The sequence below is a fragment of the Gambusia affinis genome, linkage group LG15 (assembly GCF_019740435.1).
Source record: "Gambusia affinis linkage group LG15, SWU_Gaff_1.0, whole genome shotgun sequence".
In the NCBI taxonomy this organism is placed as follows: Eukaryota; Metazoa; Chordata; class Actinopteri; order Cyprinodontiformes; family Poeciliidae; genus Gambusia; species Gambusia affinis.
In genome coordinates, this window is record NC_057882.1 from 17224156 (window position 1) to 17242231 (window position 18076).

The 18076-nt window shown below is 40.3% G+C and overlaps 1 protein-coding gene across 2 annotated transcripts in view; it reads right to left on the reverse strand.

The window, feature by feature from the left end:
- atp2a3 (ATPase sarcoplasmic/endoplasmic reticulum Ca2+ transporting 3) overlaps positions 1-18076 on the reverse strand; it is a 55520-nt gene that overhangs the window by 11270 nt on the left and 26174 nt on the right. For both annotated transcript variants that reach the window (XM_044141439.1, XM_044141437.1), the window contains exons 6-12: positions 12941-13021; positions 12484-12569; positions 11837-12301; positions 6038-6126; positions 5387-5489; positions 3467-3598; positions 177-293 (exon numbers count right to left, since the gene is read on the reverse strand). In XM_044141439.1, the coding sequence (XP_043997374.1) occupies positions 177-293; positions 3467-3598; positions 5387-5489; positions 6038-6126; positions 11837-12301; positions 12484-12569; positions 12941-13021 (1073 nt within the window). The remainder of the gene's footprint in view (positions 1-176; positions 294-3466; positions 3599-5386; positions 5490-6037; positions 6127-11836; positions 12302-12483; positions 12570-12940; positions 13022-18076) is intronic.

The window sequence follows — 18076 nt, forward strand, 5'->3', positions numbered from 1 at the left end:
AATAAATTTTTATACTCAGTATGAAAACACATTTTTAAGCAGGATTAGAAACTTTATCCAATTGAGAATATTTTTTGTTCTCAGTATGGAGAATTGCTGTGACAGTCAGAAGAAAACTTTTAGAGTCTAAATTATATCCGAGGACATATACACACATTATGCTTATGTTCCCATACCTTAACAAACATCTTGCTCTGGGCTCCTGCTTTGACAGGAGTGCAGTAGACGGACATGGACTTGCGGTCACGGGAGAACTCCAGAGTGAACTCCTTCTTCATCAGCTGCCTGATTACCTGACGGCGACAGCAGAGGATGGAGGAAAGTGAAACAAAACATAAGAAGAAGAAGAATAAAGAGGCAGAGGCTGAGCTGAGTAGGTGTAAGGATCAGTCAGGTTAGCAGCTCGATAGCCGAGGCTGAGCTTCTGGCAGCTTAACGACGGGAACTCACAGGTGAGAGTCGACCGGCCCGTCCTCAAATCTGACTGAGGATCATCAGAAAGGACAGATGGAAACGTGGAAACACTGCAGTTAAATGTTAATTACTCTGCAGACTAATATGTTCTGTATTTTATTGGGTTTTTTATCTGATTGACCAATTGCAAACTCAACTCAAATCATTTTACTGACCAAAATCTATCTGAGCGATATGAACTAGGGCTCCAACCAATGATTATTTTAGTAATCGAGTATTCTTACGATTAATCAGAGTAAAAAAAAAAAAAAAGGAACATTCTGTATCGACATGTGAAAAGGTCAGTGGTTTTCTGCTCGACTGAAGATCAGTACAGTGTAAGGCTGATCTGTTGACGAGATTTCCATTAATAATTAAAAAGCAAGCGGTGCTTAATAGGAGATTTTTAATTTTTTTTAACAGAATGTTAACCAGGTGAAGCTAAAACTACGCCACTTGAGGAGTTCTTGGTGGAACTTATTTACAGACAAAGAAGGATTTCTCTATAAATGCTAAATATATATTCTTTTATTTAGTATAGTCTTCAATTCTGCTCTGAGTATGTTCTTCTTTTCAGCGTATGCCCTTCCCTTTCTATGAGCTTATTCCAGTTAACAATCAATGACTAAATTAGTTGACAATTATTTCAATAACCGATTGTTTCAGCCCTAATATGAACACTTTTGCCAGGCACCTTTTGCCTCAGTCTGCATTGTGATGCCTTGTACTACCAGTAGGGGTCCTTCTAGTTATGATCCTGTTTCGATGGACCTGCTGAGGCCGAGCATATAACAGCATATAACAGACGTCCAGCTAGATCACTGCAGGTGATGAACTTGAACTGGATCCTGTAACCTGCCGCTACATCACATCAACAACTGGATGCTTTTCTGAGCTCCTCTTCGTTTCTTGGCTCTGCAGCCTAAAAAAATCCCATTTCAGGCAATTTTATTAAGACTTCGCTTATTGTTAGGAGATTACAAAATAAAAAAATAAAAAACACGCCTCCCTAATACTTGTTCTGACTTCACTCTTCTCATTAGAGCTCTTACGTTCGCCGATCGCCGCGGTCCCGACAGTGACGACATCTGGGCCTTTAATGGCTGCTATTGACACAGGAGCGAAGCAGCTCCAAACTGTGGGGAGTGGGGGGGTTGAGGGACGTCGCACCAACACCGGCTCATCGGTCTGTTAATCATTTACACAGCAGGGCCCTTCGACCATTCCCACGTGATGAACTTAAACTTAAACTACCACAGAACGAAAGCAGCTGGGAGATGTTTTCACGGGCAATTTGTCCAAAGACATAAGCAAACGATCGCCGACACACCCTGAAGTCAAATATGTGTCAAATGACAACAAAGTGCTTCATTAACGAGTCTTTGTGTGAGGAGAAAGCAACCTGATGACTTTAGTCTTTAGTTATCCACCCGGAGTTGATCTGAAATAAATACGCGGAAGAGAGCACCAATAGAAAGGATGGATGCCGTTAGAACGGCAAGCGGATTAATCACAGCCTCACAAACTGGTGTTGCTGTGGATGTCAGAATGAAAACTGAGGAGAAATAACAAGACCTGCGCAAGGAAAAGGCTTCGGCAGCTGTGATTGGACAGTTAGCAAGATCAACATCCTGTTTATAACTGTCACTCTAACAGCCTGAAGCGATAAAGCAAAAGGAACCAGAAGTGACATGCGACAGTCTTGGTTTATTATCATAACGGAGGAAGGTTTGCAGTGAAACATGACAGCCTCACTAGAATATCAGGAGTTTTAGCATGTTCTCCCTGCAGATTGTAGAGAGGAAAGAGAGACCATAACACTGTGAAGTACGGCAGTGGCAGCATTAGGCTTTGGGGTTGTTTTGCTGCAGGAGGGACTGGTGCATTTTACAGTAGATGGCATTATGAGTTGGCCTGTCGGGGTAACAAATTTTGCTACAATACAAATTGTTATTGCGATAAACAATAATATTGTCGTTTAGAGACGATTTTCCAGCAATGGTAATGAACACATTGTTAAAGGTCAATAAACTTTAAACTCTACAAACATTTAACACTGAATCTAGAAGACATTTAAAATATCCAGAAATAAATAAACAAAACAACAGAAACAACAAATAGAACTAATTATGACGTCTCTGTAAACAAAATTGTCCTTCCAAAGAAAGGGCTAGGTGAGACCAAAGCACCAGACTGAAGACTTTTCTCATAAAGTTTTTGGTAGGAAGAAAAAAAAAAAAATGATAAATCATGCAAAAAAAATGATTGAGTTTGCTTTAATTTATTGTGCGATGACTTAATTTCTTGCTTATTGTGACAGGCCCAATTATGAGGGAAAACTGTATTACTCTGTCTTCAGCACGTATGGAGAAAACTCTGTACTGACATAATCAAGTTAAAAAGGTCTTTAAACCAGGGTTTCCTCCATCTGATATTGATATCAGAAATCGGTCCGTTAACAGCCAATAACAAGTACCGAATTCTATCGACCCACATCTAAAATCTTCAATATAAGCACGTGAATTGAAGCGCTTCCCTCCAGCATTTAGTCCGGCCCACATTTCTCTCAAACATCACTTGCATCCCACATGCAAACTCACTGGTTAATAATAAATGCACTTATACCAGTTATTGTTGACTATTGCTCTCTATTTGACTTGATCAAGTCTTTTTTAACATTCCACACAATGAAATAAATAATAGAAGTATATATGATTTGAGATGATATTGTATTGGGTCAGTATTGGTATCGCATCAGAAGTGAAGAGGTTAGATTGGGACGCCTCCACTTTAAAATGTAAAAAAGGTTAGATAAACTTTTAGCAGTTTAGAAATGGTAACATTTTACAAACTCTGTATACCCCGACATCTAAACCTGAACCCAATGCTCAAAAATAAAAAAAGTCCACGGTCACCAGTGTCGAATGAGATGCAGAAACATGCACGACTGAAAGCGCACACAGCTCGGTGGAGACGCTGCAGTTTCCACAAAGAGAAATCTTAGCGGGCTTACAGAGTTGCAGGCGCCGGCGCGCTCCACCTTGGTGAGTCCTGACAGGTCGGTCTTAAAGACGTTCATCTTCTCCACCAGCGTGGTGAGGGCCGTCTCAGTGGCCTCCCCCACCTTCTCGTAAACCCCTTTACTCTGCAAGAGGACAGACTTGCGTTAAATTTCAACAATCACAGAAAACAGTCATACACCGTGCTATATGTCAACCAAAGGCCTTAACGTTTAGTCAACGATGAACCTAAAGCAAATACCCTTTGAGCATATCTGTCTTTTAAATATGGCCGACAAAGTTTGAGCCCAGCATGAAAAATGTTTTGGCTTTGCCGGCTGAGACGAGGCACTAATGGTAAACATCATTTATCTGTGTGAGAGGCCATAGATGGCAATAAAACTCCTCGTTTCTCTCTAGTATTCCCGTCTTCCTCCTCCTCATCTTGCTCCTCTGTCCTTCTCACATGGGCTAGCACACTCATCTTAGCATCTCTTTCAGAAATGAGCCAAACTGGTGGCAAAGAGGCTTTTTCTGAAAACTGAAATCTCGAGGGGATGAGAACAAGATGAGAACCGCTTTGTCCCTGGCCTCCCCACTCAGCGTGGTTACCATGATAACGTGGTGTTGACAAAGAGGTGAGAAAAACAATGCGAACCAGGGAGAAGACGATACGCGAGAGTAAAATTAGCTCGGAGGAACAGAATGCTCGTGTAAGAAAGTGGCCGTGGGTTTTCCAAATAAGAAAATTACCCTCTCGCAACACTGGATGTGGAAGACAGAAATCCAGAGAAGAATTCAGAAACCGTAAAACTTTTATGTGCATTGTTATTTCAAAAATAACCAACGACTGTTTCAGCATTGTGAAGTGGAAGGAAAATGATGGACAGCGAGTTTAGGGTACGTCGCTACCAGGTTGAAACTTTTGCTCCTATTTCACAGTGAAATCACAGATGATCTCATCTGTGTATTTAGTCTGGACTTTGAGCCACTGTAACACAAATATTCCTGTATAGATAAATTGACCAGACAAATAAGTCGGACCTGATTTCCTTAAGTTTGGGAAAACAATCGGGTGATGATTGGATGTAAAAAAAAAACAAAAAACGATCTTATCTACCTTAGAAAAGGTCTGAAAATCACCCACTGTCCTCTTTGGTTCTGTGGTGAGAGCAGGTGTGGTTAACAACGGTCAGCCCACTGTTGCAAAATTAGCAACTTTGTCATTATATTTAGCAATTTCTCAAGTAAAAATACAAAATGTATTGGTATTTGCCAAAAGCAAAATCAGTAGGTCAGCCTGATGAGCCAAAAAAAAAAACAACAACAACTGCAAAGACACTAACGCATTGTAGCTCTGGCTGTATGTTTATGGTCACTAGAAGGTTAATTAACCCCCAAAGGTCACATCTTTCGAAGCCACTCCCAGGTTTTTCCTGTCCTAAACTTCATCACTCCACCTCTCTGATCGGTGCTCAGTAAGGCAGCTTTGTTTTGATGGGTTTGCAGTTCTTTTAAAATTTTTATTTGATAGCCATGGACAGTGCCAAGTAATGTCTTGGTGTATGGTTTCATGACCTAACCCTTATCCACAACTTTCTGCCTGACCTGTCCGCCAACTTCCTTGGTCTTTTTGATCCTGACTTTTCTCTAATGTTCTCTAAAAACCTTTGAGACCAGAAACAGAACAGCTGGATTTAAAATTAGATCAAATTACAGCATAAATATTTCTAAATTAGGTGAATTCTGAACCCTGAGCTTTATTTAGATACAACATTCATTAAAACCATGTACAGTTTTTCTTTAGCTTCAGACTTTGCACCACTTTGTGTTGGCCTTCCCCGTACATCCCAATAAATACCATTAAAGTTTTACCATAAAAAATATTAAAAGGTTCTGAGTTGTAACTCAAACGAACTGTAAATGCAAAAGACCTCGTTGTAGTCCAGCGAGGAGTCGTTGCACATGGAGCAGATGGTGGCCAGCTCCAGCAGACCGTCATAGTCCCCACACTGGACGGGTCTGTTCCCTTTAAGTCTGGGAGAAAAAGAAGCAGTCAGATGGCGAGAAAACACTTCATATACGTCAAAGTAGGTTTAGCCGGCAGCTGGTCAGCACTGCAGCGTCGAGAGGAGGAAACTGCGGCCGTTCAGCGGTAAGCATACATTGTGTGCCTCTGTCACGCATCACTGATGACTGCATGGCGACCGTGGATCCCTTCCCTGTGGAGGCTGCAGCCGTTGCTAGCAGAGCTCCCACACAGAAACCCACACTGAGCCGTTATGAAAGCGTCAGGTTCACACGGAGCGGCGCGCTCGCTAAGCAGTCGAGCAAACAACATGAGCTGCTGACATCGTTCTCCTGTCTAATGGACGGCCACCTACCTGCACACCTCCACAAAAACATGTTCGCCGACATCAAAAACAACCCAAAAAAGCAGAAGCGTCTTATTTCGTAGCTTATAGATATAAGTACAGTAGAGTTGAGCCTTAAGGGAATGTTTTTTTAAGCTAAAAAGGAGAGGTGTTTGTTTTTTTGCTTGTTTTTGTTTTCCCCCCAGGTCAATCGCATTCTGCAAAACTCACATTTGTCCCTCGGGGGCATATGTAGAACCAGTGATGGAGAACTCGTGCAAGGTGCAGCTTGAATCCTCCACCTTGTCTGTAACGAACATCTGCAAGAGGAGAAACAGTTAAGAGATGAGTCGACAGAAAAAAGCTGAGCTTTGCCCTTGTTATGTGGCTGCAAGGTGTTTTAAAAAAAAGTCAGATGAGTTAATCTCTACAAATCTGTGTGTGACAAAGATTTACTTTTGTTTTCTCTATGTAGTTATTCAAGCACAGCCACTTATCATCTTTGGTTATTTTTAAAGCTTTTCCTTTTATTCACTTCAGAGACGTCCAGCAGACCAGATGATCTGTTCTAAGAATCCGCAACGACTGAAGGGAAAATGATCTTTCAAGGAAACAAAACAGAGGCATTCTAGTTTGTTGTTACAGTCAGAAAACTGACAATAACGAATATATAATATAAATGTTTGTGTGTATATATATATATACATATATATATATATATATATAGAATGATATGTTGGAGATACACATGTGAGCAAATTTTAAAAAAACTATTTGCTTGGTTCTTATATCAATTTTGATCTTATTTGATTCTCTACTTCCTTTTTGTAGTTTCCTGCAAAACGCAGCTGGTTTAGGTTTTTCTATAGCACAAAGCGATTTGTTGATTCATTAAGTATACACATACATTCTTGATGCCGATTGTATTTTTGATCGAATTAAAATTTTCCCAGTGTGCAGAATTTAGCATCACATTTTAATTGTATCTATTGTCTTAACTATCCACTCACGTGTTGCTAAATTATTCAGCTAGCTTTTTGCAGGCTGCATATTCAGCCTCTTCATTTATTTCCTACTTCCTGAAATCAGTCTGCCACACACCCCAACTTTAAAACACATTTTGTATGATAAAAGAAGCAAAGTAAAGAAAGTGGAAATTATCAAGAAGTAGTTTTCACACGATAAATAAAAATCTCGAGGATCAAATTCCTTTGTTTGTACCAATACCGTCACTGCATCTTGTGTTATGGCTTTTTTTTTTTTTGCATGCACTGTACTATCCCCTCACTATTTTTGGACGTCAAAAACGCCTACAGGCATCATGGGAGTTGTGGTTCTCAAAGTAATTTGTGAGACACTCGTACTTGAAACCTACTCCAGTGAACTGGTGAGATTAGAAAAAAAGAAAAAAGTTCCTTTGAGGAAACAAGAAAGAAAGGCATTTTAAAAAAACAATTATCAGTAATATTGTGAAAAATCAACAAACATGAATTGAAAACATATCTGTGACTTCTCTAATCAACTGCCAAGAAGTTACTAAGTTACTTTTTGGTCATAATAATTAATTAGTAGATTTGTTGGAAACACTTGTGGGTGTCTGATATTTAGCTGTTTAGAAGGACAATAACTTTAATGACAGACTGTCAGACAGGAAGGCAGCAGTTTCTCCCTGGAGCTACAACTTAATGCTACAGATGAGCCTTTAAAAGAGGAAATCATCCAAACTGGCTCTCTGCAGCAGTCACCACATCAAGTGGGCTGGAGTAGACAAGATAAAACACAGCTATAAGTAGCCGCCACATTAACTTAGGATCGCACTCTTTAACCCGCTGTGGTTTCGTCAGATCTGCATTTGAACAAACATAACATCTGATGATGATGAAAACCAAAGACTCTGTTTTCTAGAAGAAATCCTTTTAAAAACAGAAATTTGATCTACTGAGAAGTATTCAATGTACTACACAGAATATTGTAGACTCAATACTTGATTATTCCTCTGTTTGCAGAAAAATAATGCATTTTTTCTCTTCCACACTGTTTGGAAAGCATTTCCAGCTAAATACTGAATTCCAGCTGTGATGAAAATGCTTTGCATGCCAATAATGGATTGTATCATCTGAATGGAGCCTCACTGCTCTAGATATCCACAGTGGATTAACTGATGTCAGATTGCTGCAAAAACACAAAATCTTACCGATCTTTTTTTTTGGGGGGGGGTGTCTCGTTAGTGCAAATATCTTAATACACCTGAAATAAGACAAAACTAATGGAGTAACTTTTTTAGCAAGATGTAATGCGTTATTCTCTAGATGGGTCGCCGTTATCTGAAAGATGAAACCGTTGGGGACGGAAAAAAAAGGAGTCAAACAGGAGTGATCATTTTTCTTTTTGTTTTCCCCTCGCTAGACCGTCTCCAAGGAAACGAGGTTTAGTGTGATCCATGTGACTCAGTAGTAGCGCCAGAAGTTTGTTTCTTTTTTCCACCCTGCTCACTTCCTTAGAGGTTACATGGGGATGCACTGTGAGTAACCCTGCTTACAGTAACGTGTGTGTGTGTGTGTGTGTGTATAAGAGTCAAAAGAAAATGGGAAATGCAGTGTCAGGATTCAGAGGGGAATCCCTGCACATGAGGGAATCCCCCTGACCCCAGCATGGGGAACAGAGGGATGTCTGGTCCTGCTGGGAACTGGAGGAAGGACAATGGATAAACTACTGCAGTGAAAAAAAAGCATAAAACCAGAGGAAGTACATAGTAAACATGGCTGGGGTGGAGTTATGTAACCACAAAAAAACTCTATCATCAGGAAACAGCATGCGGAGAAGAAAATAAAAAAAAATTTAAAAAGCACTAGAAAGAGGAAGCATAATTTGACTTTGTGAAAAGGCGTGCCCACTTCTCTGCAGGCTGGGAGCAGCGAGCCGGGGGAGTAAAGGTAGAAGCAGAAAGTCAATATTTACTAGTGTCAGCCCGTCTTCAGTCTTTTTCTGGGACTGGAAAGCTTTCAAGGTTGTGGTAGGTTCACTCCCCCGTGCTCCCGCTGCTGCAGGGAACTCCCTGCTGCTACGCATTTATCCCACAGACGCTCCACATCGTCTCAGGGGAAAAACAGACTGCCAGCCACTGCAGACGTGCTCTGTACAAACCCCCCCGATTACACTTAAAAACGCTGCAACTTATATTAGCAATCAATTATTCTGACGATTAATCGGATAGGTTTTTCATTTAACCACTTAAACCTTGCTTATACAATATTTGAAGTATCTTAGAGATACAAATGAAGAACTGATTAAAATAAGAACATAAACATTGCACTAGTAAAAAATGTATTTAGTGTAAGATTCATCATGGCAAAGGATGCATCTAAAGCTAAAAAAAAATACTTCTAAAATCAGCAGGAAATTCGGCCCTTTGTGCTCGAATTGTCGATACAGTGTAGGGCGGATCTGAATGAAATATTTGAAGAATTTTACAGAATTTAATTTATTTTTTTACATTTATGCAACTATTTACAGACAAAGATTTGTTTTAGTTTTTACTTAAATGCAAAATGTATGTATTTTTGGTACACTTTATGGCTAATTGATGCTCTCACTGTGCGGTTCTTTCAGCATATCAACTTTTTTCAGTTTTTATACTCCAGTTGACAATCAGTTACTAAATTAGCCAAGAATTACTTCAATAATAAGTTCATCGTGATTAATCCAATTAATCGCACCAGACCTAGAAGCAATGTTGAACCAATTCACCTGTTGAAATGCATATAATATTTGCAAACTTTATAGCCGCATTTATAATTAAAATGACAGACCTGTGCTTTTATTCTTTTATCGAGAAAAAACCCAGTAAATATTGATAGTGTCAAGACAAAAATTTCATATCCAAAAATGTAACTGTTCAGGCAATAAAAAAAAATTTAAAAAAAGACTTCTGAATGTAAATTTTCACTGCCTGGTCAGAGTCTCGTGTGCTTTTTGATATTGTTCAACTGGAAATTCACCAACTTAACATCTAAATGTAAAACGGGACGTTAGAGTTGGTTGGTAGAGGAGGATAAAAAAAATTAAACAATAGAAGAAAAGGAAAAAGTAGGTTTAAAAACAATTACACATGCTAGGATTTTGTTTTACACAGAGAACATTTTGTTAGCTCTGGCAATTCAAATACTCGACTCAAGACAAGCTGCGATTAACTACTAGCTTAAATGGTTTCTTGTGCCAAAGTTCAATTAATGATAAAACTCCATCATACAATTGACTGAATAAATACGAATGATTCCTCCATTTATTTATTTATTCCTCCAAACATCATGGTGCTTAAATTTTGGTGCTTCTTGCTGGCCGCCGGTTCCTATGCGACCGAGATGAGGGATGAGCTACGGGATGAAAGAACAAGGTGTTAACTGAGACTGGGATGTGTGCAGGGCGCTTAACAGGAGCCAAGATAAACAGCAGAGCTGACATTTACCCTGCGCTTAGAGTAAAGTAATTCTGCGAGTACCACACACACAGGCAGACAAAGGGAAAGGGTGAGGCTATGAGCAAGTTATGAATATTTGTGGATAAGATCTTTCAGAGTTTGTAGTCTAATGTGGTTATATATGCACCGTTTATTCAACCTGGTGAAAAGTTCGGGTCACGGACCGGAGCGCTGTTTGCTCAGGCAACGTGACATTTCAGAGACTTTCACCGGGCCTGTGTGGAAGCTGATTTGGCGATACAGAGGCATTGTCGTTGTCTGGGCGCTGCTTGAGCTCTACCAGCAGCTATCGCAGAACCTGGCAAGTGAAGATAAACCTTAGAATAACAACAACAAAAAAAAGGATTTTCCAGCTTTAATGGAAAACGTTAAGAAAGAGGAGGGTAAAAAACCAAAATTAAACGACAGAAGGAATGGAAAAAGTATGATTAAAAATGACCACCTAACCCTAAAGAAGTTCAGCTCCCAACATCTTAATGCACATTTCTCAAGAACAATGTTTCCCTCGTCGGACCAAAACTGCTGACAGCAATTTGGTTAGGATGTTCAAGAACAACCCACCAGGAGCCACCAGGTTTAAGTGCCAGCATTCAGTGGAAGAGAGAGAGAAAGAGAGAGAGAGAGAGAGAGCTGACCAAGAACGAAGTACCTGTTCCAAGATCAACACCTTCAGGTCGAACCGAAATGTGCAGCTTTCCATATGGACAGGCCAAATACCTCCAAGATTTTACAGAGGTGACGTGAAGTGTGTTTGGAGGAGTCCAAGCAGGGCTTTTTACCCATCATGCTTTGAGTCTGTTTCACTGTCAGCTCCAGCGGTTTTACACAAAGGGGAGGAAGGAGGTCTACCTCCAAAATGTTTCACTTCAAATCAAAAGCTGGAACAAACTGGAAAACAAACCCAAACACAAGCAAGCCAACACTAAGCTCAGAACGGACCGAACCAGAACCGTGACCGGGTCTTGCCAAGCTCTGCCATCTCGGGTAAACATACATTATTTTGATCCTTTTTAGCTTGAAGACTATAAACAATAAATATCAAACTTGTGCTCCAAATTCTTTTTTTCGTACAAGGTATCTGCATGTTTAAGCTGGACAGATTTAAGACTTTTAAAGACATTTTTGATGCCACCTTGAATTAAATTTACAAAGGAAAAAACTGTAAATATGGGGAAAGGTTGGGAGATCCTGCCGTCTTACAATCAAGCATTGCCTGAATTGCTATATTCCTAGAAAACATTTTCTAGAAATAAGCTATTTTAGCCAGCTAAAATAGCTGGCTGGCAAATCCTGCTAGCTATATAGCTAGCTAGCAAGCATGTACGAGGTTAAATATTCCTGAAAGGACAACATTTAAGAACTGCAATTAACGCATTTAAGTCCAACTTCCATTTTTTTTCATTAATTTAATTTAATTCTAGATACATGAATCTAAGGCAGTTTAAGGATGTGCCGACACTCTGTCACACCAGCTGGATGTAGCATATGATGCATTTTAACATGAGCTGGATGCCAATGTTGAATCTATGTAAACTTTTCCACTGACTACTTACTCTGCAGACGGACATCTGGTTGGTGGTGAGGGTCCCCGTCTTGTCAGAGCAGATGACAGATGTGCAGCCCAGGGTTTCCACCGACGGCAGGCTGCGGACGATCGCGTTCTTCTTGGCCATGCGACGCGTGCCCAGGGCCAGACAAGTGGTGATGACGGCAGGCAGGCCCTCGGGGATGGCGGCCACAGCCAAAGCAACGGCGATCTTGAAGTAATAGATTGCCCCCCGGACCCAGGAACCGCCGTGGACGGGGTCTCCAAAGTGGCCGATGTTGATGACCCACACGGCCACACAAATAAGGGAGATGACCTTCGAGAGCTGCTGGCCGAACTCGTCCAGCTTCTGCTGCAGCGGCGTCTTCTCCTGCTCCGTGGATGCCATCTGGTTGCGGATTTTACCGATCTCGGTGTTGACACCTGTAGCGACGACGATGCCGATGGCGCGGCCTGCAGCGATGTTGGTGCCCTGAGAAAAGCAGAGAAACAAGCAGGAGAGAACTAGTAATTTACTTCTATTACAGGCAGTAGATAACAAATGCATAATATCCCTGAGTGTTTCAGAAATTTAGTAAAAAAAAAAAAAAAGAAGATCAAGTTTCTTTATACAAAAAAAAGCATGCTGCAGGGAACTACAGAGAGTTTACTCACAGAAAACAGCATGTTCTTTTTGTCCTGGTTCACAGCTCTGGGGTCAGGAACCGGGTCAGAGTGTTTGATGACGGACACAGACTCCCCTTAAAACAACAACACATTACTATTTTGTAATGGATTTCCACATAGATGTCTTTAGGTATGCACAATATATAACCATAATATACATAATATATATATTTAACGATATATCATCACCAGAGGCAGTATACATAATGCTAATAATTTCAGCACAATGCTTCTAGACGATTTACTTAATTGTTTATCTATTGTGAGTCACATCGTTATAGCAATCTTCAGTATTAAAGCACGTTATTCTAATATCGTGCAGCCCATGAACGCACCATTACCGTGCCACATTATTAGGTAAACACTTCACACAAATTACCACGCAACATTAAACTGGAGATTTGAATATGGCAGTGATTAGTGTTTTGTCAGAGAAGACTGGTACCTGTAAGGATGGACTGGTCCACTCGTAGAGTAGTGGACTTTATCGAGGTCACTCGGATGTCAGCAGGCACCTTATCCCCAACTAAAATGTTAGAGAAATAAAAAAGAAAGTCAATAGCAATGCCATTAGCAACTGACAACAACGCCACAAAAAACACTGAAATATTTCCCACACAAAGAGCAGAACATTCAGTCTGTTGCAGTGGTAACAGTGGTTTTAGGCATAATGTTTATTTTGTGATTATTATTAAGTGTTTGCTGTGGTACGAGGAGAAAAATATAAATATATCGCTGCACTTGACTTTACTGTATTTCCAGCTCGCTGTTACTGTCTCTTACTCTGCAGTTGTGGAGTTACAATGTCGGGGATCATGAGCGCCCCCTGCCATCAGGCAAGAGTACTGCCTTCCTCACCTCTAATCTGTTCTCTGCCGTTTATGATCGCTCCTCAGCACACGAAACACGTTACCCACACAGTTGGTGACAAAAGAAAAAACAAACACTGTACATTATATACATAAGCTAAATAATGGAAAATCGGTTCATATATTAAATGTCTGTACGTCGCCATTTTATTGGCGACGTACAGACAGGAGGAACATGCTCCTATAGAATGGCGGTTAGCGAAAGGTTGCGCAATCCCAGGTGAGGGTCAACTCGCTGCTGCCTCACCAGCTGCGCTTTTGAGCACTTGAATGGGAAAATACAAAAATTCATCAATTTTGAAGAAAAAATAATCAGAATTTGTTAAGCTATATGAAAAATACGTATTTTACAGTACAAACCACAAAGTGAAAATAGCAATCTAACTTTTTTTAATCATTGTATATTATTTTTTCATGATGACAGATCCTCACCTGCCTCCCCTGACTGCACGTCACTGCTGTATACACTCACACAAAAAAAAATACAACTTAACAGGAAAAACAATTTCAAAACTGCTGGTGGAATATTTCCTGTAAATAAAAACCTTGGTTTGTCATTGCAGAAAAATTAATTCAGTATTTTCACAGAAGGCCTAAAACTCTTTCAAGGATCTTCCGAAACTGTCACAATTCAGTTCATTAGATTTTAATACAACAAGCCACTGAGCTCCTGTGTAAACACAGCAAAGAGAACATGCACTTTTAATAAGGTAAACACTGGGCTGAACCCTAAAGGAGAACTGCAGCGTTTCTGGTCAAACCGCATTAAACGTCCCTGTTCAGAAAATACATCGCTGGGTGAAAAACACAGATGGGTTCAGACCAGGATCAGCCTCAGGTAAATAACAGCTCGATACAACCTTGATGGAGTCACGCTGCCGTTGCACAAGAATCGATGGTTTTCCCCTCCCTTTTGTTCTCTCTTCACTCCCTGCACCTCCAATGCAACACTTCCTCATACATATCAGACACGAGCTGAAAAGTTGGACTTTCTGCCTATTAGCTCTTCCTTATAAAGTTGCTATTTGATTCTAGTCCAATAAAAAAAATTTTAATAGAAATAACATTTAATGGAAACATTTTTATAAGTGAGAGCCTCTGCAAGTTTGTGAGATCTGAATAGATTTACAAATTTAAAAAAACAACAACGTTGGCTGCTAACAGTTGGATGCTAACAGTTAGCTGCAAACCGTTAAGTACAAACAGTTAACTGCTAACAGTTGGTTGCTAACCATTAACTACTAACCGTTAGCTGCTAACAGTTGGCTGCTAACCGTTAACTACTAAAAGTTAACTGCTAGCCGTTAACTACTATCCGTTGGCTGCTAACAGTTAGCTGCTAACCATTAGCTACCAACAGTTAGCTGCTAACCATTAGTACTTAGCAGCCAACTGCTACTTAGCTGCCAACAAAAATGTAGTAGTAAATTAGCTGCTAACAATGCCAAAGATTAATTTTAGAAGAAAAAGGGTGTTGAAAGCAGAGGAAATTCTAGACTTGACTGAGATTATCTTCAGTTACAGTGTGTAAACAGTGAAATCTTTAGTCATTCAATAAGTCAGAATATGTGTTCCAATGATGCTGCTTTGTCAAATTTGAAAATCCTTATGCAAGTATTAAATAAGCTTTTTTTTAAATCCATATTTTTGTATTAAAAATTATTGTATTATTGGTCTGATGCAGTGGCGATTCTAATGCTAATGCACCCCTAAAACAGATAAAACATATTCTAATTTATTGAATTTGACTGTAGGTGTGCAAACTTGAGAAAATCAATTATGGTCATTTGCTGTGAGCTGCATGTACCTCTACACCTTTTAATGAGGATAATAAGTGATATTTTCACCGGCAGTAGGAGCGATAATTACCTTTCTGTTTTAAATGAAATAATTCATATCAAGTTTCACATATAGATACTGTAAATTAACGATCATCATGATGTGACACAGTTGAAAGGAGACTGTTTTGTGAGAACATTATCTTGTGTTCCTTAACAGTTTTACGTCTTACTTCTGTGAGACTGTTGATAAATCAAGGTGAGAAAGGTGCTTTGGGAAATGTGTGTCTGCGGGTGTGTGTGCGTGTGTCTGCGGGTGTGTGTGGGTGTGCGTGCGTGTGTGTGTGTGTGTAGAAGATGGCTGGGGGCTGCAGGTTCGGTGTAGCCGGACAAGCCGAGGGCAGTAAAGACATGCTGTTCAAACGCCTACCTTCTCTTTCTGCCACGGCCTCCCACAGGCAACAAGAAGAGATTTTATGCTTATAGAGCTTTGCCAAGCTTGAGCTAAAGGAATAAATGATAAAGAGGATTACTGCACTCTAGTTTTAATTCGGCAGCTGGAACATAGCAGATGCTTTCCCAACTAAAAAAAAACAAAACAAAACTCTAAAGTCAGTTTTCCATCCATTCAGCAGAACTCCGAGCTAAATCTAACGGTCTTGCGTAAACCTAGAGGAGCGGGGATCCTGCTTCACGTGTGGGGTCATCGTGACTTGTTTTTTTGGACAGACGCCGCGTAGGTTTCCCTCTTTTGGGTTCCATATAAACTAAAGTAACTCTTGACAACCCGACCGCCGCAGTGAAGCCACTCAAACAAGAGAGGAAAGTTCCAGCGGAGGCGCAAATCACAACCGCGTCGTAACCGTGCCTGGCACTGTCAGCAGCGCTGGTGGAAACTTGAGTAAATATATTTATGCTCTCCTCTCTCCTCAGGAACACTCGCTCGTTTGCTCCTTTTCCGAAGCCTCCATACAGTTTATTCTGAACAGCCACCTCTCCCCCCCCACATTGGGTTCCTGTGGAACAACCGCCGACTAATCTGTAGCTCAGGACAAGGCGGGAAAAAAAATCAGTGGAGTGGAGGAAAATGAAGTGTTTTCTCTGTCACCTTATCCCAACAGGATTCAGCGCGCCGCAGATCCCCAACGGATGTTTTATGAAGATTGCTTTGGAGGACGGACCTCAGATGTTTACTCTTCTTTAAAACTGCTAAGCAACAGCATTATGTCAGTCGGTTGGAACTACTACCTGCATGACTTTGTGCATTTCACAACTCTGCAGAAACATCATTACTGCAAATCTCTTCAGCAAGCCTTCTGGATGGAATGCTGCGAATGCTACCTCCAATAAAAACATTCAGTGACAGACGTAAAAAAACTGAACTTTCATGCTGATAATTTTTGGGTTACTGTATATTGGTACATAAAAGCTGCCTGAGGTACAGCAAACTTGTGCTTTTATCATATTTGCATTTAAGTTTAGACATTTCAGAGTAAATCTAAGCATCTACATTCCTCAGCAAACACACATGGAGACTTTTGTTTGCTTGATGGACTAACTGCACCACTACATAACATCTTAAAATTCAAGTCTTTCTGTCATTTTTCTCTATTTTTTCACATAACCTCGCCTTTGTTCCCTGCCATAGATAATTAATAACTGCAGGGTTTTTCACACTGTATTGTAAGCCTGCCAGGCCACCAGACTTTATGTGGGCCCCCACCAGGCTTAACATTACTTATTTGGTTTTTTAAAGGTTTGCATTTTTAAGACTTTATTGTCGGTATTCAAGCATTAATCTTCCAAGAACACATAACTATCAAATGAAATTTTAAAAGTTCTTGTCAATTTTAAATATTTTTTAACTCAAAAACACAGCAAACTGCTGAAGGAATGAATAGCACCCAACCACCGAGCTTAGCGGGTTTTCTGGGGGAAACCTGGACTGCTTATGAATGAAAGGTTGAAGAAATATCTTGAATGTTATTATATATCTTATCCATCTCAGGCAGGGTTTCCGCTAGTATATTGTAAGTCTGGCGGGCTGCCAGGCTTTAATTGCCCCTTCTCCAGGCTAAGAGATCCATGAGATTTATTTTACAGTATTAGCAAATGCGTGATAAGGCGTATGAAAATTTGATCACACCACCGGCCGATCACAGACGGGTCTTTTTCAACCGGTATTCCCTGCAAATACTGAATTCGCTTGGAAAAATAACAACAAATCACATCTAGTAAATTGAAATACTGCACCAAGCAGCAGGCGTTACTAAACAAAGAAAATCCGAAACACGTAATATCAGAATTTTGTTCCCCAAGAATATTTAGTTGAGCATAAAAACATTGATTTCTGTCCATTTTAGGTAATTTTTCTTTTCGTCTTTCTACTGCAGGTATGAGTAGTGAGAATAACTCCACTTAATCTCTAAACTCTCCACAGTTCTTCTAATCAGAGATAAAGTTCAGCATCAAGAACTTATTCAACCAGACACCAAATCAGTTGAGAATAATCCCAAAAATAAATATTTGTCCTCCTGCCCATTCCTGCAGTCGAATCGAGGTTCTAGCTGCTGGTCACCAGCAGTAACACACAGTTATATGATCCAGTTAACTAAAAACCCGCAACACCTCTTAAACCTCAGTGACGTAGAGACGGAGCGAGCAGAGAAGTGCTGGTGACACCACTGGTAATGATGGGAGGTAAGGCAGGGGCTGAGCTGAGTAAAGCTCTACCTGTGAAGGCTTGTCCTCGTATGGCTGAGTACACGTTCATGTGCGATCAAGGACGCTGGCTGCAACAAGCCCGAATTCCAAGTAAGCGTTGTCGTGAGAAAAAAAAAAAAAAACCTGAGTAAAACATGTTTCATGTGTACTAAGCAGTGTATAAGGAGAGATTTATTTCTCTGTGGTTCATTCCTGAATACTAACAATGCC